Below are 18,863 nucleotides of genomic sequence, written 5' to 3' on the forward strand. Positions count from 1 at the left end.
CAGTCTTTACAAAACACATGTGGATCACTAAAGACGTTTAATGTCGACATGATGCAGCTCTGTCATTCACTGAGGACACAAAGCTCTTAGAAGGAGACCAGCTGTGATCTCACTAATGAAAAACATGTTCTCCTGTGATATCACCGTTTAAAGATTTCCTGCCTCTCAGATCAAACAGTGAAGACATGGGGTTGTAAATAAAACAACCATCCTGAACTTATTCTCCCTCGAACCCTTTGATTCATAATGGGATCTTCAAACTCGGGGAAAAAACTATAAAACACACTCACTGCAGACTCTGCTCTTTGTTTCCTCCCCATCGAAACCGGCTTTCCTGTCTTGTCCTTTACATCCACGTCAAAGGGTGAAAAGGGAGCGAGAGGGCTGCCAGGAATTGTTGTAAGTTCCACTCATATTTCAAGTCTTACAATTCAACTCCACCTCCATCTATTTCCAAATTGGTTTCAATTTTTTGCACAGGGACCAGCTGGAGACAAAGGATCAGTCGGCCCCATTGGTCCTGAAGGAGAAAAGGTGGCATAAAATAGAGCGATGAAAAAAAACGAATCATCATTGTTGTATGCAAATGAACCAGGTGAAACTTACACAGTTTCCTGCTTAAAGGGATCTCGAGGAGATGTTGGGCCTCCAGGACCACAGGGGCCTGCAGGCATTGGAGCAGTAGGGCCCCCGGTAGGACATCTTTTTGCACATAAATTTAATGTCATAATTTCATATATTGTCAAACATTATTTTATTTACTTTTTGACCCACAGGGTAAAGATGCAGCTCCCGGCGCTAATGGAAAGCCAGGAGCCGACGGCAGACCCGTGAGTTGTCATGTTCCTTTATTTTATAAAGCGTGTGTTTCACTTGCGTATGTACATGTTCATCAGTGGTTTAGAGGATAGTTTATAAATATATTCTATCAAACTTTTCTAATTTTCTTTTTAGCTTCTTCGGGAATTGTCCTTGATTTAGGCATCATTTGTAACCAAGGATGTCTGCCTCGATCCATAACAGAGGCAACGTCTTCTCCCATCTCATCCCCTGTCCCCTGATCTGCACGCAGGGCTTTCTCCTAGAACAACAAAGCAGGAGTAACTAGGTGTTTGTGTGCGTGTGTGTGTGTTTGTGTTCATTTGTGCTGTCTCCTTCTCTTGCAGGGACGTGATGGAGCTCAGGGGGACAAGGTAAGTCTACCGTTTTGTTTGGAGGAAGGGATCTGGAAGGTTTTGCATATATACAGGGGGTGGAACAGATGGTAATCACAAGAGATGGTTCAACGGACCCCACCTCCTCCTCTCCCCCCCCCCAGCCTCACTCGCACACACACGCCAGTGCTGGCACACAGATGCACACACCGTCCTCGCGGCATGGATAGAGTAGCAACAGAGGTGACAAGTGTTCTGTTGCTGGCAGGCTAGAGCAGTTTCGGGGCCTTAAGAGAGAGTGTGTGCGAGACTATTAATTACCGTATTCATCAGCGCCACCAGCCCGGACTGTCACAGAGAGGCTGGGAAATATGAGGAAGTGGTGGAGGCAGCGTGTGAGGGGGGATGTGGGACATGCCAAAAGAAAACAATAAAGATAAGACGGAGGAGAAACTTTAGGAAGACAAAGAGAGGTAGACCAAAAAACGCAACATGTATTACCTATATGCAGGGTGAGCTCATCTACATAATACTTGGATGACAGAGGAAAGCAGTGAGAGCAGGTGGGTAGCAGGACGTTAGACATGGGCTCCAGATTTGAGGTGAATTACACCTATCATAGTACTGTTAGCGTATTGGACTTCTCACTTTACACTCTTAGGAACCATTTAATGTAATTTAAGTTACACCTTCTGCTCACAAAGTGGTATAAAATAAATTCTCATCATTCCTCCCCCACCTGCAGTCATGACTGTCTCTTTGTCGGAAAAGATTTTCAGGATTTAGCAAAACTGAACAAAAATAGTCCTGAAAGCCCAGGTTTCTGACTCGCAGCACCAGGAGTCCTTTAATGTTGAATGAGGACTCGGTTTTGCAGCCTTTTGAGTTTCACTTTCGATTTCTTTTCTCATGCGTCTCTTCTTTGATGCATATTTCAGGGTCAACCCGGAGAGTGCAACTGCGTAACGCCGCACACGGGTGTCGGCGGACCTGTGAGTGCACACTTGCACACAGACACACAAAAAGATGCACGTGGACACACGTTTATTGAAATAGCTTTCTGTATATCCTGCTTGTGCAAGCATCTGTGCAGCTCTGATTTTGAACCACCTCTTGCCTTCCAGGGAGCTCCAGGAACTTCGTTAAACATGTGGCAGCCCGGGCCTCAGGTCTGATCCGTCAGCCAGCAGTCCTGTCTGATAACTCTTGGCTGTGCTTCCCACCTAAAACAATATAACAAATTCTCTAATGCCACTGTGTTGTTTCAGGGCCTACCAGGACCCCCCGGCCCCCCTGGCCCACCCGGGCCTCAGGGTAGAATTGGAAACGACGGAACCCAGGTAACAGAAAGGGGGATGTGGATGTTCAATTCAGCAGCTTCTCCAACAGCCTGAATTGATCAAGCTGATTATAATACCGGCTTTTCAGCTTGGGGGTATTTGCGGTTACATGACTAAGGCTGTGACATGTTTGGCATCTTCGTCCACGTTATGCATGTCGAAAATGCACTGACATTATATATGCGTAGTGTCTGTGCAGTAACTGGGTTTAAATGACATGAAAAATGCATTAATAACTAACGGTGCTTCAAGCTTTAACCCATGTGGGAAGCGACTGAGCAAGCTTTGGGAATGTCTGTCAAGACATGAACAGTTATTTGGAGGTCTGGTTTTAAATTAAAAAAAGTTAAGAAAAAAATACTTATCCAGATAATAAATTTGATTAAGTTTGAGATTAAAACCTACCTTCAAATAAAGTGCTGCTGTGCTGCAGGGAGTCAAAGGTGTGAGTCAGAAATTAGATGTGGTGATGGTAACTGAATGGCAGAGGTAATTTCTTTGACAAAGGTGGCACTTGTAAATTGATATGAGACAGAAATGGCCTTGACCATTTCTACCCTGAGGTTTTGACTCTGCCTCAAGCCTCGTGGAGATGGGAGTGGCTAGCCCTCGATTGGAAACAGAGAAGTTCAACCTCAGTTCCTTCTTTCAGGGTATCCCGGGAAAAGACGGGATACCGGGGAACCCGGGTTTGCCTGGAAACAGCGTAAGTAAAATTAGAGAGAAGAGGAGGAGGAGAGGCGGCTCTTCACCGCTGACCGAGGGCCCCATGTTTAAATAATGCAAATGCAATCCAATCTTTACCACATCTGTCAAATGAGAATCATGGCAAAAGTTTGGTTTGTGTTGCACATTAATGTGGTATCTTGGTGTCTATATATCGATGTATAACATGAAACATGCAGGAACATGAGACATATAGATGTTTAGCCCATTATGGATCCTGCGTCAGATCCTTCTGAGCCTCCGAATTGCTCGTGTTCTTGGGGAAAAAATTAGTTTAGCGACAGTACATGCAAAGACAAAAGTGTGTTGAAGTTAGCTGTAGATTTTTTTAATGCTGCGACTGTATGATGTGTTTCGTCTAATTTCATTGAGGGAATATCAATGCTGATGCTAGCCAGAGCTCAAAGGGGAACTTAACCTTCAACGCCAGAATTAAAGTGCAGAGAAATTGAGCTACTGAAAATTCTGTGTAGTTGAACATAGGCGTGTCTAAAAGGAACTGCAGCATCTTAAATGTTAGAGGTGAACACAGCATTACCTGTAGAAGCAACCATATCTGTATATTGAAATACATCCATGATTCATAGGTGAAAAGAAGTGATTTACTGCCATGTAACTTCTGACCTGTAAACCTAAATTTGAATTGCCAAAATCGCACTGCACACTTGTCCGGACCTGGTTTTGGCTTCAGTAGATAAACGCTTCTATGCCTCTTTTCTTTTTCGGTCTTATTGCCAGAGAGGTATAATTTCACCTTAAGTGGCCTTGCACGTCTCAGAACACTTCACAAAACTGCTTAGTCTTTGAAACACTGCAGCATGTTGTTCGGAAAGCTCACAGAGGTCGCAATTTAGAGAAATGGCTCGAGTGAACGTCACACGTTGACATAATTACAGAGAACCTTTCGGGTGAGTCTATGGCGAGGCCAATTTCAGGCGGCCTAGAACTGGCCTCTCTGACTAATGGCTCCAGCTTGAACAATGTCAAATGGAACTGTAATGACGGTGAAACCAGGCCAGGTGCTATTGACAGACACTCAGTGGAGAGGGGTCCCACTGGTTTGAGTGGGAGCGACCGCTGTTCTCAGTGGATGTGATTGGCCACACGGAGTTAGCAGTTTTATTTTGGAGCTCACTATAAATAGACAAAGTAACTTTATTGTGGCATTTGCATCTATTTTGTGGTTGTGATTGTGTGTTGGAAGAAGCAGTTCTAGGTTTTTGTTTATCCTTCTCAAGGCGACACTCTGAATATTCAAACTTTCCCGATGCAGACTTGAGCCCTTGAAACAATTTGAGTTCAGTTTTACAGCCAAGGTTTTTGTTTCTCTTTCCAGGGTTTATCCAATATTTCTTTTTTTTTTTTGCATTTGTTACACTCCAACACTGAACCGTCGGCTTTCCACAGTTTATATAGACGGTTGTTTAGTTTTTTTCCCCCTAATGAAATATATTGTTAGTGAAAATATTCTGAGAAATTCCCAAAACAGTATTATGTTTGATAAAATTCGTTGTAATTTCAGATAAGAATCTTATATTGGAGAATTGTGGGATAAGCATGGACCTGTTAGTTTTAATAAAATAAATCTGAACTTTTAGAAAAGCTGTGTATGGTATAATGTCATTGGAGAACATTGTTTCTGTTTCCTGAATGTGTCAAAAGCAGCTGATATTCATAATTTTGCATAGTCCTTGATTCTTTTTTTATCTTTAGTATAATGATAATTCATATTAATTGAGTTTCCTTGTCCCTGCCTCCTTGTGTAGGACCCAAACAGGAAACACCAGCTGCCTCAAGATGAAGGTGGAGTAGACGGTGACGTAAGTTCATCAGTGATATTTTGGGACTTTCTGTGCTTTTGCATTTTTTGCCGGGTTTTTCTTATGAAAACTGTTCAGCTTGTGTGTGCATCTACATTTACACTGATCGGCCTCAACAATCTTTTGTGCTGTTATGGCTGACTGGTGTTTACATGTGCGAGTCTGTGTGTTTTTCTGAAACGCAGGAAAAATGTGAGGGCGACTGTTCCCATGGGTTGCCAGGGGTTCCCGGCCTGTCTGGGGCCAAGGGTGAGAAAGGTGATGAGGGCAAGGCCGGCGCAACCCCATTGGACAGCTGTGACAAGGTGAGCCTCGGAGGGACTTTGGGTTTCTTTCTTGTCAAAGCATTTTCTCACGATACGATTCTCCACATCAAGAATGTTATGAAATACCTCTAATGGCGCAGCCACTGTGTTTGTTGTGCCTTGATGGATGATGACTTCCCCTGGTTTTTGCTTTTCATATGAGTGAGCATGGCTTTCTACGAGTCGTCAGTTTGAAACAGTATGGCGCCGCCAGTGAAACATTACTCTAATAACCTGCTCTGATGTCTGCTTACAGTGTTTGGAGAGACTTCGTACGGTGCAGGCGACACAACCAGCGGTCAGCTGAGATCATTGTCGTATTCTGTCGACGTGAAACACAAACACTTACATTCATATACTGTTACACAATGATGGAGAATCACATGCACATTTCCTGCTATTTCATTTGTCTTATTACGCAGTATGACCAGCCGCGCCCGGGACCACCAGGAGTTCCAGGAACACCTGGGCAACCAGGAATAAAAGGAGAACAAGTGAGTGTGGGTTTTTGTGGTTGTTGAGTACACATATAAAAACACATTATTGAAAAAGGGGGGGGTTAAATGAGTGGGTAGTGAGAGGAAAGTGTTTTCTCATGGACAGCCAATCTGCCACAGCATTAAATTGTTGTGTATCCGAGGCCTATTTTTATTGAGTTCACTCTGAAACTTCATTAACGTGATTTAAAACATATTTAGTCGTTTTCAAAAATAATTTCCCAAAAGTCAAAAAAGCGTGGCAATCAGCTACAACATTTTAAATCAGTTGTACTGCTTGTCTGCCTGTGTGTATATCTTTACAACTGTACAGCTGTCCAACTTTCTCTGTGTTTATTCACCACAGGGTGCACATGGAGAGAGAGGCCAAGCCGGAGCACCAGGACACTTGGTGAGACTTTACCTTGAACTTCAACCTATTTCCACATCAATCCATTTAACTTTTAGCGAAGCAAGCTAAATATGTTTGTTACATTTTAACTGAAGAGACATATTTACTTGTTGATGGCAAGACTAGAAAGCTGGGAGACAAGTTAAGCTCCCAAGAACCCGTTTTATTTTACCTTTTTTGTTTAGGTAATGATTCAGGTGTTTTCAGATAGGCACTGAACTCCATAGAGTCTCCTGACATTCACAGGTGTTCTCCTCTGCAGGATACACTAATGGCAATGGGCCTGATGTGTTGAAATGAAAACACATAAGAATACAATTAGCTGATTAAAAAGTAGAGAAAAACACACGTAGAAGACACCAACGTGAAGAGAGCTGTTGGTGAAAAGGGCCGACCCCAGTCTCGATGTGCTGTAAACAAAAATACACAATCCTTGCAGATATTGACACATTACATCAATATCTGCCTCTTCCTTCTGCACCTCCTTAATCTGAAACTTCAGAGATGTGTTAGCAGAGAATCTACGGAGTTCATGTCTGAAGAAGACTCTTATGTACCCAGTGTTCCCATCTAATGTTCATCGACTTTCTGCTTTTGCTTGCTTTGTAAGACTAGAAAGCTGCAATGTGGACTCTTTTCCTGAAAAGTCCATCTGCGGCCTGAATGTGCTCGCATCTGCAGATTTGGAAAAAAAAGGGAAAGATAAAAGTTTTGCGGCACTTTGATGACATCCATTACTAACTGAACGAATCATCTGAAGATGTTTGTGAATGATTGTTTACAATTTGTTTACTTCTGTGAGGGGAAAGATTTGATTAAGATTTTATAGCAGCACTGCAGAGTTTTTCTCTCTCAGAGCTGCAGATAAGAAGCGACTGGAGAGAATCTCTGTTTGCCACTTTCCATGAGCTCACAGAGCCCCCTGCTGGTCTGACTGAACATGTCATCCAAAGTTCTCAACACTCACAAACGTTCAGACAATCATTTCAACACAGATTTACACATATGAGCTTTCTTGTAATGCAGCGTTCAATGATTTGGAACAGGTTGAATCCTGCTTTAATTTTTCTGTTTATCTTGTTTCAAGTGTTTTTAAGTGTTAATGTAACTATTCTCTGCTCACAGGGACCTCCTGGTTTCCCAGGTCCTCAAGGCCCATCTGGTTCAACTGTAAGTTCCATTCACACTTTTAACCTAATTCTCAACTTTTTCTCCTCTTTAATCAGTAATGGGATTATTACTCAGATCCTTAACTGAAGTAAAAATGCTCATGTGTCAAAGTATTCTGTTACAGTAGTTGTTACAATGTGTACATAGGATTTTGTAGCTGGATAAAGTAAAGCTGCTTCTAATGACATAAGTTCTGCACTTCCCAATCTGCAGAGGGTTTCAAGATAAATCTCAGAGGTGCTTAATTCATTTGGTTGAAGAGAAGACATTTCTAAGTTCTGCTATTTGGCAATTTATTTTCAAGTAGTTTTGACTTTTCTGACCTTTTTTTTCTTATCTTTAAATCAATAATGGAATAACTACTCTGATACTTTACTTAAGTCAAAGCACTGATACATGTATGTCAAAATACTTAAAAACATTGGATAACTCAGCCTACCTGCAGTGATGGAGGCAGCACTCAAACATTTTATTCAATTAAAAGTAAGACATTAACCTCTATACTTGAGTAAAAGTAATTAAGTGCTTGCTTTTCAAATATACTCTACTCCATCATTATTAGAGTGTTAGTTGGACTCTTCAGAATCCAGTTTTGATGTTTCTTCACCAGTGAGTGCTGCTGCTGCAGGATGCGGCGTCTAATAACATCATTATTGATTAAAAAATGTCGCGGAGTAGAAAGTGCAGATATATGTTGGTATATGTAGTAAACAGGAAACGAACCTCGAAATCAATCTTATGAAAAGTACAGACACAAAAATAAACAAGTACAAAAATATACTTTAGTATAGTAATAAAGGAAATCTAACTTGTCACATCCGCTCCCGATCTTAACTGTTTAGTTTAAAAATGCTATGGAATAAGTAGTTTAAACTATCATAATATTGAAAGTACTAAAAGCTCAAAACCATAACCAAGTACAGTACTCCAGTGAATATACTTTGTAACTTTCAACATCAGATATTAATGTCTTTATCTTTATCTCTGCCTCTCTCTCTCATTTTTGCTCTCTCCTGCTTCCTCCTCCGTGCCTTCTCTCTCTGTGCGTCTTTAATGAAAGTTATTTCAGATGAGGAAATGATTTGGTTGTCTCTTTCACCACTTGTTCAATTACTCCCGTGTCTAAGTGATTGAGAGTGGAGCCGCTGTGCTGCCAGAACCCCCCCCCATCCACTTCCTCCTCATAGAGATTTATTGTTTTGGGAGAATGGAGATTGTAAATGGATGAGCCACGTGAGCGCCGCGTGGAATCCATTTGCAAACTAGTCGAACCTAATGGCAGGAGTTAGCTGCTGCTGCTGCGTGTGTGTCTGTAGTGTTTGTTGAAAACAAGGGGGTGAATGTTGAGCGGTGTGAAGTTTCTCACAATGATCAGCTAATTAGTTTCAATTTAGCATTTTAGGAGAGGCGGTGGTCTAGTGGCAGAAACTTGGACTATGGGCAGAGAAGGTCTCTGGTTCGACTCCATGGAGAGACTACAAAAGACGAACCTGGATTGATCTGTCCAAAAATTCAAGAGTCTCCCTACCCTGTCTAGTGCCCCTGATCAAGGCACCTTACTCCCCCAACATCTGCTCCCCGAGCGCCGTACATGGTCGCTCACTGCTCTGTGTGTCCTGCATCAGATGGGTCAAAAGCAGAGGTTACATTTCCCTACCTGCATGAGTGTGCCCTTACATGTGTTTGGGACTAATAAATGCATCTTAATCTTAATCTTGATTATATCACTCTCACTATAGTCTCTCTCCAGTAAACATGTCCTTTCTCACTGTGATGTCCACTGGTTTTTAAAGTGTAGTTAATTTTATTAAATTGAAAAACAACCCCAGCTTCCACCATCTAAAAGCAATTTCACATTTATGAGAGTATCTTTAATTCCCTCTGACATTATTACATTTTTCTGCATTTTTCAAAACTTCTCTCATTTCTTTTTCTCCAACATCATTGCATCTGTCTTCAGCTTGCAGACGTTGTTGCCAGGCGACAGACGATATACGACAGATTATACGCACACATGCTTATTAATATTAACTTCAAATTAACAGATTATTAGAAGATATCGGCCGTCAAAATGTCATGAGTCGGTTCTGCGGGAGCTGTATTCACAAGAATAATTAAAGGCAGAATTGATTTGACAATTCTAAATCTGCAGGAGAATAAGAGATTAAGAGAAACGATGCTGGAAATCAGGATCTTTTTTTATATAAGAATTGCAACAAATTGGACAGAGGAGGAAGTGTTCACCCTGTGGTCATAACCGTCACAGAGGTGAATTCCCTTCCTAGAGGTGTAGAGCAAAGGGACGAAAACGAATGAAGCCATTGCCCGGGGGAGATGATCCGAGCCTCTTAGCTGCCTCCTCCCTTTGATATTGACTCGCCTTGTCCTTGGTTCATTTACACCCTGTGGCGGTGGGGCTACCTCTCCTCCTGTCATGCATATCACATCCCGTCCTTCATTTCCTAATCATTCTTCCCTCCTGCCGTCCTCAGGGTCAGCCGGGCGAGCGAGGGTCACCCGGCCTCCCAGGATTGAAGGGCGAGCAGGTATCTATCTGCCAATTATCTTCCTACACCAAAAATTATAACGTGGAAAGAGAAAAATAATTGCTCGTCTGATTGATTGGATGATCTGTACCTCAGGGCCCTTCGGGGACAGCGGGCTACCCGGGAAGCATGGGACCGCCCGGCATGCCTGTAAGTTCCTCTCGACTCCTCATTATAACTGTGGGATTGACAATGAATGTCCAGCTATTGTGAATAGATGGATGGCTACACTGATATGTGAGCTGACATTGATTTTACTGCCGGTATTTCCTACCAGGGACTGAAGGGTGAACGCGGGGGTCCAGGAAGCGGTGGTCAGAAAGGAGAATCAGTAAGCTACTGCACAATCTCTCTTATGTCACAAATATAAACCTACAGTTCCTGTTCACATATTACCCACTATGTTTCCTTCCCCTGCGCAGGGTCCTCCTGGTAACCCCGGGTACCAAGGACAGGCTGGCTCGCAGGTCAGTGTGTTATCGTAAATTCCCCTCAGCAATATCCACACTCGTCTTCTTCATCATCCATCATTTCAAAGTTTAACAACTCCTTAATCATTTGAGCCAATCTGTGTGTGCAGGGCATTAAAGGAGACACAGGACCAGCGGGGCCAGGAGGTAGCAAAGGGGAACCGGTATGTACAAAACACAGGCTCAATACACACAACAGAAAAACATGACAATTGGAAACACATTTGTCTCGCTCCGCTTATTTCAAGGGTTTCCAAGGACAACCAGGCTTCCCAGGATCACCCGTATGTACATGTACTTAGATTCTCTCTTGCATATTTCTCCTTAGAAGTGTGTGCAGGGCCTCTGCATATCTCTGTGTTTGATTTCAGGGTCCACCAGGTCTTGCTGGCAAGAGCGGAAGGGAAGGCCCGCCGGGGCTCAAAGGTGAAAAAGTGAGTATTAAACATAAGGCTTTGCAGCTGGTTCAATTTTTTTGGTTTGCACTCCAAAAATATATGAGTCATTGTACTGAAATATCCCATTTTCAAAGGGTAACGATGGTACACAAGGTTCTCAGGGACCAACAGGACCCTCAGGCTCACCAGGCTCTCCAGGATTGATGGTACATGTGTTTTATATTGCTGTTTATTACCCGTATATGACATTTTTACATGTATGAACTCTGTGGGCTGCTCAGAATCTTCATCTTCACTCTGTTTGTCTGTTTTGCATTGAAAGGGCCCCCCTGGCATTGAAGGACTGGATGGTAAAGACGGTAAACCAGGGCTGCGGGTAAGTCACATGAGTGGCATGCACCCACTCACACACACACACATCGAACATGCAAACGCACCATGTGGTAAAGCTACAGTGTGTGTGCACAGTGAAACACGTGAATACAATCTTTGACCTTTGACACTGTTTATTTATTCATTATTTTGGTTTTCAGGGAGAGATGGGACCTGCAGGCCCAGTAGGACCAAGAGGAATCCCAGTGAGTATCACCTCTAACATTGACGTGGAATGATTTGATTCTCCATCGATCAAGTGCAGAAAACACAACAGTATAAATAGACATGAGACCTCTACTGTATAACAATCAAGTTTATAAGTCAAGAACTATGTTCAAGGGAAGCCAAACCTTCCCGTCTTGCATAAGGCCTTGCATCTGATGGGCACTGCCTGCACACAGCAGCCACGCTGCTTTACTTCTGAGGTCAGATTTGAATATATATATTTATATAAACACATAATCAGCTCTGAACTAAATGTACAAAGTACTGAGTGTTTAAATGAATAATCAGTAGTTAATTTTTTAATACCTAATATCTGTTGTTAGTTAGTAGTAGACCCTCAAAGTCCCACAGTTGCATAAAAATAGCTAAATAAGCCAAATTGTATCCTTTATATCACCTGTTTTATGTCTTCCCTGACCTACCAAATTAGTGGTAAGTAGTTTTTGGCTAATCTTTCTTGCAAGTTAACAGACAAATGGACAGGTATTAACCTCCTTGACAGAGGTCAAAATCACAGTCTAAAATAGGTAATTACATTTTAAATTAATATTTTTTTCTCCCCAACAATCTGACAACCCAGAAGAGGTGATGTTGTGACCCCCTGTGGGACCCTCAGGTTGGGAATTACATGTCTGGAACCATTCAGCTGTGATCATCTTTATTCCTGACTGTTGTATCGTTTCCTCAACAGCTTCCTATTCAAGTCAAGTATCATAGTCCATGATACTTCCCTCACCTACAGCCTACATGGGCATGTGCGATCACTACTGAGCCTTGTTAATTAGGTAGATGTGAGCCCATTGGAAACTTCTGAGCTTCCAATCCACTTCTAAGATCTTTCTCGCTCTCTGTCTTGTGTAAATTCATACTCAGATTGAAGAGAGAGGAGTAGATGCCTCTCCCCTCTTTTCTTTTTTAGTCCTCTCTCCTGCTCTCCGTATCTCAGTTTGTGTTCTACCCGAGAGCAGGTGTTCAGGATTTCAAAGACACATCTGCCTGTGCTCTGGCAGCCTCAACTTTGTGAATTTTGATAGCGCACCAACCTCATGCTCTTTGATGTGTCTCCTCAGGGATTCAAAGGGAAAACTGGTCATGGTGGCTTCCCCGGACAGAAGGTCAGCCAACAACTCATTGCTTTACCATCACACCTTGTCTGTCGGTTTGTCTACTCGCTGGATCTGCCCGATGCTTGTTCATTAACACAAGCTGTTTAATCCAGATCACATCTACACACGTGTTGCTGTTTTGGGTCTCTACTTGTTGACATGCGATGCATTCCATTCATGTTCCATTTCTACCTTTTCATCTCCTCCTCATCTTTTCAGGGTGAGGCTGGACCCACAGGTCCCCCTGGAGCTTCAGGCAGGCCCGGACATGAGGTGAATATTATTGTCTTCTGTCATTTACCTCTATTGGAAAAAGGTAATTTATGTACACAGTTGGCTCTATGTCCACAGAGAGCCCCCTCTGACTTTTTAAATTATTTGACATGAAGAATTATAACATGTGTAGTTACATACCATATATTTATTATTTTCCACTGTTTGCCACACACACAGAATAAAACTAAATTAAGTTACAGAAAATGTCATTGTCCCCCAGCCTTACCTCAGTCGGGGCAGATTTAATCCTGCTCCCTGCAGTTCAATTTTTGCACGAGGAAACATGTGGGGCACTGTGGGTTCCTGAAGTGCTCGGCCCATGAGAAAATATACTCCTACTTTGAAGGTTCCATGATTCCCTGCATATGTTAGAGATGTGTTTTTGGTGACATTTGTTACATAGTAAATGAGTTGACATTTTGATACACATTATTCTTTATTTACCTTTTTACGATCACTTTAAATCTCCCACCCCATGTTCCCCCCTTGAATTTGGGCTTGCATGTCCCCCCTGTATGTATACAATCACAAAGCAAGACTACATATATAAATAAATATTTAAATATATATCAGTCAGTGTAACCCTGAAGATCCTAAAAAGTCAATATGTGACCTTTCCAGGGTGATCCTGGTACCCCAGGAACTCAAGGCCGACCGGGATCCCCCGGCAACATTGTAAGTTCACTGCCCTTTCGAATCTCACTCATGTCTGATATTTTCATAAAATAATATGAATAATGGTGAGTGTGTTTAATTTCACAACCAGGGATCCCCTGGTCCAGCTGGATCTCCGGGACCCACTGGTCCATCAGGATTGGTAAGAGAAACACTGTTTAACTAAAGACAAAATTAAATTAGATTCATTACATTTTTAACTGTTCTGAAAGGGGGAAATGAATTGTTTCAGAAGTCAAAAGATCAACAAGTGGGGCCAAAGAGTCACAAATAATGCTTTCAGATTAATTCTGAAATAAATGACCAGAGATGAGAACGTGTTAACTTAATTTAAATTATAAAAATGTTTCTCCCTCGTGTTTCAGGGTATAAAGGGAGATAAGGGCCAGGCTGGTGATAGGGGTCTGCCAGGGATGGGAGGACCCCCAGGACCCCCTGGGCACCCAGGTCCCTTGGTTAGTGACTCTCAACATATGTCCACTTCCAGATAAATGCCCCTAATACGAAGTACATTTAATTAAACTCCTCCCAAGCTGCTACATGCCAATATATCTCACGTAACCTGTCTTTTTTCTCCTGCTTTGACTTTGTCTTTCAGGGAGAGCCAGGCACGGATGGTGCTGATGGTAAAGATGTGAGTAATGTGCGGGTGTGGTGTTTGTCCTTATTAAAGGATAATGGAGAGAGATGAATGCAGGGGATGTGTATATTTCACTGCTTGATGGATATTGCTGTGTTTGTTTTGACAGGGAACGACAGGGCTACCAGGGGACAATGGGCAGACAGGTCAAAAGGTAAAGAGCTCAGAACAATACATTATGATTGGGTGTGAGTGTGTGTGCTGACAAGCCTGGCATTTACCATCCATTACCTCCACAGACCATCTGAATGCAGCAAGATGCCCCCTTTTTCTCGCGCTTTCAGCACGGGGAGACTCAGGTCGTCGCACTGTGTTGCTGAACATGCTCGCTCACTCCATTTCTGCCCTCTCAGCAGCCGCACTAAACACATTCATCAGTTCACAAACCCTCACTCCCTCAGCGACACCCTCTTTACTTCTCACCTCACTTCACCCCTGGGGGCTGCCAGCGAGCCATTGGTGGCTGCAGAGCCTGTTGGACCTCTACTGAGACGCAGGCTTACTGTACTGTAGGTGGTTGCAGTGATAAAGTTATTCTCCTGCCTCTGCGATAATACTATTAAGCACGAGGGGAGATGCTAGATGAGGCTATTTGTCACACTGACAGGACGGCATTGTCAGGGTTTTAGCCGCGCCGAGGAGGAGAACAGAGGAGAAAGACAAGAACGGACTCCTCTATTCTTTGGCGTCCTCTCTATTTCAAGGGCCGCCTGTCTGTCTGTGACGTGTAAACATTAGACGTCCATTATGGGCTGCTTTGTCCTCGATAAATCACTGTCTCTAATGTACTGCCGCTGTTTTTCTGGGCTATATTTACACAAGCTGAAGAGTTGGCTCTGTTGGTTGAGTGGAAAGTGATATAGATGTGGCCCCAAAGCTGTCTTCAAGGGCTTATTCCTTTTTTAAAACAAGGGTAATCGTACAAAGTAATGTAAATGAAAACCAATGGATAACTTCCTCCCACTATCAGGAAATGAAGCCCAAAATATTTGATTTGTTTTATATCCCCACTGCTTACATGAAGGAGCCAGGGATTTATGACCCATACTGCAGCCGGCCACTAGAGGGCAATCGAGAAATTTTGGCTTAAATTTTGGGGGGGCTGTCATGAATGAATACCCACTTTTATCCAGTCTTTTGAAAAAACTACCTATAGTAGTAATAGTAAAATAGCTGATTTGCTTTTATCCACTTATTTTCCATTTTGCCTTCCAGGGTGAAGCTGGGGCCCCAGGCCAGAGAGGTAATCCAGGTGAGCGAGGCAGACCCGGGCCTCCTGGTGGTGGAGGATACCACTCCAAGGATGCACAGCCCATGATTGGCCCAGTCGGACCCAGAGGGGAGAGGGGAAGCCAAGGCTCAGCGGGAACCCCGGGGCTCCCTGGACCTGCGGGTACACCAGGAAATGATGTAAGGTTCCTTACCAGCACAGTAGCCTGATCTTTATGTTATTTTTAACTTTTAATCAGCTTAATAAGCGTGGTGGCCGGAGGCGCTCGCTGGCTCCATCTGCTCCTGTAAATAATGAATTTTCTAATTATCCGCTTTGATTAATGTTTGCCATATTGTTTTTCTCCATTTTTTTCCTTTGTCCTCTCGCAGGCTGTAGTTAATTATGATGAAGTCAAAAACTTCATCCGCCAGCAGGTCATCAAGATCTTCGATGGTAGGGACGAGCTTATCTCTGCTGGTGTCATTTGTTGTTGTTTGTTGTTTCTTTACCAAAGCAATGTTTATCTCCAGCTTTGTATCTCTCTCTGTCAAATAGTTGTAATTTTTCCCTATGGGACACCACAGCCCTGACACCTGAGAAAACTTTCCCTTTGCATGTTTCCTCTCCCAAGAGAGAATGGCGTACTACATGTCTCGCATGCAGATGCCAGAGAGTGTGGCATCCCCAGGTCGCCCCGGGCCCCCAGGGAAAGACGGTACTTCGGGTAATCCCGGAAACCCAGGTGCGCCTGGAAACCCCGGGCAGATAGGCAGACAAGGCCGACCAGGAGCCCAAGGACCCCCAGGTAAGCCTTTCGTTCATAGCACCTTGGCGATGGTGTTGTCACGTGGCTAAAACATGTGATTCTTTTCCTGTAGGAGCTCGAGGACCACATGGAGAAAAGGGAGACAAGGGTATTGGAGAGATGGGAGATGTAGGACCTCCAGGAGCACCAGGTAATGTAGCCCACTCCCACTTAAGTGACGTGGTAAAGCCATCAGCGAGTGCAGTATTTCGCAAATTTTAATAGAAAAGTTGAAACATTGAAACATTTGAGTTATTATTTCTGTCACATTCTGTGTGAGCACAACACTTACGTATTTGCCTTCTAGACACACATGTTAGCTGCACCTGATGCTCAGCCCCTTACTAACATTTTATCACATAAACGATGCTAATTACTTCAAAAAGTTTGTGTTTTGTTGATTAGTAAATTGCTCGCCTGATGAAGGTAATTCTGCAACATGCCTTAACTCTCTTAAATAAAAATTAGCAGGCTGCTAATCAATCAAATCAACATCTGAGAAGCTTTAATCATCACAAAGTTGCGATAGCATTTGCTAAATTATCAAATTAGCACCAGCAGTTGATTTCATGTTTAGTTGAAAAAGCAAACTCACTCACATTAGGATTGTAATTCGGATTTTAATGTTACATGTTTCCCTCATGAATAACATCATCTACAGTTATTGGTGTGAACTCGGCGTGTTTCTCCTCCCCATATTACGAACATTAAAGTCCTTCAGTTTGTGGATTACCCCCTCATTTCTGTTATTTGCAGCTTAACTCAGACTTAGATGAAAATAAAACTTTGAAATGTTCAAATGTGTGCAGTGGTGGAGAAAGAACTTCTGAAAAGCAATGTAAATGTGTTACACAATAAAAATAATGTATTTACCGTAAGTAGAAATTGTAGAAAATGCTGATATATGTGTAAATATATATGTATATGTGAGAGTAAAAGGGAAAAGTACCTGAAAATACATAAGCCAAGATACGCAAAGAATGTATTGTATTGATTTTTGCTAAAAAGTAAATTATTTTTTACTAATTCTGCCTCCTTAGAAACAGGACAGCTGCACTTTTATGACAATTCTCCTCTTTCCTTGATTCCTACAGGAATGCCGGGCTCACCTGGCTACGGTAAGATGGGACCTCCAGGTCCTGTTGGTCAGCAGGGCGTTCCAGGCATCCCAGGATCTTCTGGTCAGCCTGGCTCAAAGGGAAATGATGGCCGGTGTAATCCTGCAGACTGTATGAGCCATCAAGTAGAGTACAGCCCCAAGGGCCCACCTATGAAGGGTCCCTGGTAGAGGGGATGGAGGAGAAGGGTAGGGGGGACAGAAGCAAAGACACTACGGACAAGACAGAAATACCAAAGACCATGATCCAAAGTTATTGAATTTGATGAAATAAAGGAGCGGCTGTTGTTGTTATATTTGAGTTGTATACATTTTAACCATGCACATGTTTTTTAACTGTAGTTCTGAGCAAAAATCCACAATTTCGTTTTAAGGGCCTCACTGGAACCGAGGTCTACGCCAACGCAGCAGCGCTTGTTTTTTTATCGCGTCATTCTTTTTCCCTGTGAAAGCCAATTCATTGCTTTATTACAGCCTCTTATTTTCTCCCTATGTTTTCACTCCTTTTGTACATTTTCAAACAACCCAGGGGAAGTGACAAGAATCACAATCTGTATTTGCTTCTCCTTGATTTATTCTGGCATCTTCTGTTATTTTTTTCTCTCTATCGTCTTAAATCTGCAGGAAGAGAATACACACAATTATCGTAGCACTTTGATTCCACTGCTCGTATCTTTCTTCCTTTGTCACTGAATCCCATTTGGATTGCATCCCGCTCATTTCATATTCTGTCTCTGTGCCCGAGGTGTGATACATATTTGAATATGACTTGTAAGAGGATATCCCTAGAAAGGTATTTCGGTTTTTGTAGAAACAGAAGAAGTCGCAAACTTGCATTCATACCCTCCTTTGACTGTTTTGTATATATTTATATTTATATATATGGTGGCTTTTGATACTTTTCAAAGGATTTGATAAAAGTCGTATGCATGGCTAAACATTTAACTTTTCATTGTCAGTGGTTCAACGGCGACAAAAAAATGCCACGGGATATTTTTCTATAAGCTTTCAAAAGGGAATAAGTGTTCAGTAAGAGACAAATTATTTATAGAAGAAAATTGTGTTTACATGAGAAAGCACATTGGCTTTTGTAATTATTTTTTTGCTCTGGTACATTTTGCTCATTTTAACTCCGGCCTTTGTGGAGAAAAAGCCATTTAAATGCACCTCATCTCATCTGGTATTCCAAAGTAGCTGTAATGGCCGTCTGTCCACTTCACTCAGCACTTGTTTAAGAATATAACAGGAGCAATTATTGAGCCCAATTACCACAGGTACTGTAATGCATCACATTTTGTGCAGACACAAGAAAAACAAGGCTCCGTTCAGCTGTCTAACTGTGTATCCATCCACTCCACCTGTGCATCTGTTGCTTCACTGTCATTGTGTCTTACATATGTTGTTGTATGAATCATTTGAGAATGAAAACCATCATTTTGAAAGCAGAATTGAAAATGTGTGTTTTTTTTGTAGTAGTTTTGTCGTCATCTTCGGACACACCAGGAGTTTGTTGACATGCATGAATTGATATGAGAAATGAAAAGGGGAAGGAGCTTAAAGAAGTGAGTCAGAGCAAACACACGTATTTCCTTTCCCCACATGATACATTCTGGA

At 42.5% G+C, this 18,863-nt stretch overlaps 1 protein-coding gene across 2 annotated transcripts in view; it reads left to right on the top strand.

Annotated features, from left to right (window-relative positions):
- col16a1 (collagen, type XVI, alpha 1) overlaps positions 1–18,697 on the top strand; it is a 66,315-nt gene extending 47,618 nt beyond the window's left edge. Inside the window, exons 33-69 of one of the 2 annotated variants that reach the window (XM_062409830.1) lie at positions 364–399; positions 481–534; positions 625–693; positions 777–830; positions 1,167–1,193; positions 2,093–2,146; positions 2,279–2,323; positions 2,423–2,494; positions 3,147–3,200; positions 4,987–5,040; positions 5,226–5,345; positions 5,602–5,643; positions 5,768–5,839; positions 6,189–6,233; positions 7,359–7,403; positions 9,896–9,949; positions 10,046–10,099; positions 10,227–10,280; positions 10,372–10,416; positions 10,530–10,583; positions 10,668–10,703; positions 10,791–10,853; positions 10,952–11,023; positions 11,140–11,193; positions 11,351–11,395; positions 12,488–12,532; positions 12,743–12,796; positions 13,421–13,474; positions 13,566–13,616; positions 13,840–13,929; positions 14,073–14,108; positions 14,224–14,268; positions 15,330–15,524; positions 15,717–15,780; positions 15,959–16,132; positions 16,206–16,283; positions 17,227–18,697. In XM_062409830.1, the coding sequence (XP_062265814.1) occupies positions 364–399; positions 481–534; positions 625–693; positions 777–830; positions 1,167–1,193; positions 2,093–2,146; positions 2,279–2,323; positions 2,423–2,494; positions 3,147–3,200; positions 4,987–5,040; positions 5,226–5,345; positions 5,602–5,643; positions 5,768–5,839; positions 6,189–6,233; positions 7,359–7,403; positions 9,896–9,949; positions 10,046–10,099; positions 10,227–10,280; positions 10,372–10,416; positions 10,530–10,583; positions 10,668–10,703; positions 10,791–10,853; positions 10,952–11,023; positions 11,140–11,193; positions 11,351–11,395; positions 12,488–12,532; positions 12,743–12,796; positions 13,421–13,474; positions 13,566–13,616; positions 13,840–13,929; positions 14,073–14,108; positions 14,224–14,268; positions 15,330–15,524; positions 15,717–15,780; positions 15,959–16,132; positions 16,206–16,283; positions 17,227–17,420 (2,454 nt within the window). In that variant the 3' untranslated portion in view covers positions 17,421–18,697. The remainder of the gene's footprint in view (positions 1–363; positions 400–480; positions 535–624; positions 694–776; positions 831–1,166; positions 1,194–2,092; positions 2,147–2,278; positions 2,324–2,422; positions 2,495–3,146; positions 3,201–4,986; positions 5,041–5,225; positions 5,346–5,601; positions 5,644–5,767; positions 5,840–6,188; positions 6,234–7,358; positions 7,404–9,895; positions 9,950–10,045; positions 10,100–10,226; positions 10,281–10,371; positions 10,417–10,529; positions 10,584–10,667; positions 10,704–10,790; positions 10,854–10,951; positions 11,024–11,139; positions 11,194–11,350; positions 11,396–12,487; positions 12,533–12,742; positions 12,797–13,420; positions 13,475–13,565; positions 13,617–13,839; positions 13,930–14,072; positions 14,109–14,223; positions 14,269–15,329; positions 15,525–15,716; positions 15,781–15,958; positions 16,133–16,205; positions 16,284–17,226) is intronic. The other variant, XM_062409831.1, reaches the window with a different exon arrangement.
- Positions 18,698–18,863: the final 166 nt, after the last annotated feature.

This window comes from Platichthys flesus, chromosome 17, assembly GCF_949316205.1.
Source record: "Platichthys flesus chromosome 17, fPlaFle2.1, whole genome shotgun sequence".
In the NCBI taxonomy this organism is placed as follows: domain Eukaryota; kingdom Metazoa; phylum Chordata; class Actinopteri; order Pleuronectiformes; family Pleuronectidae; genus Platichthys; species Platichthys flesus.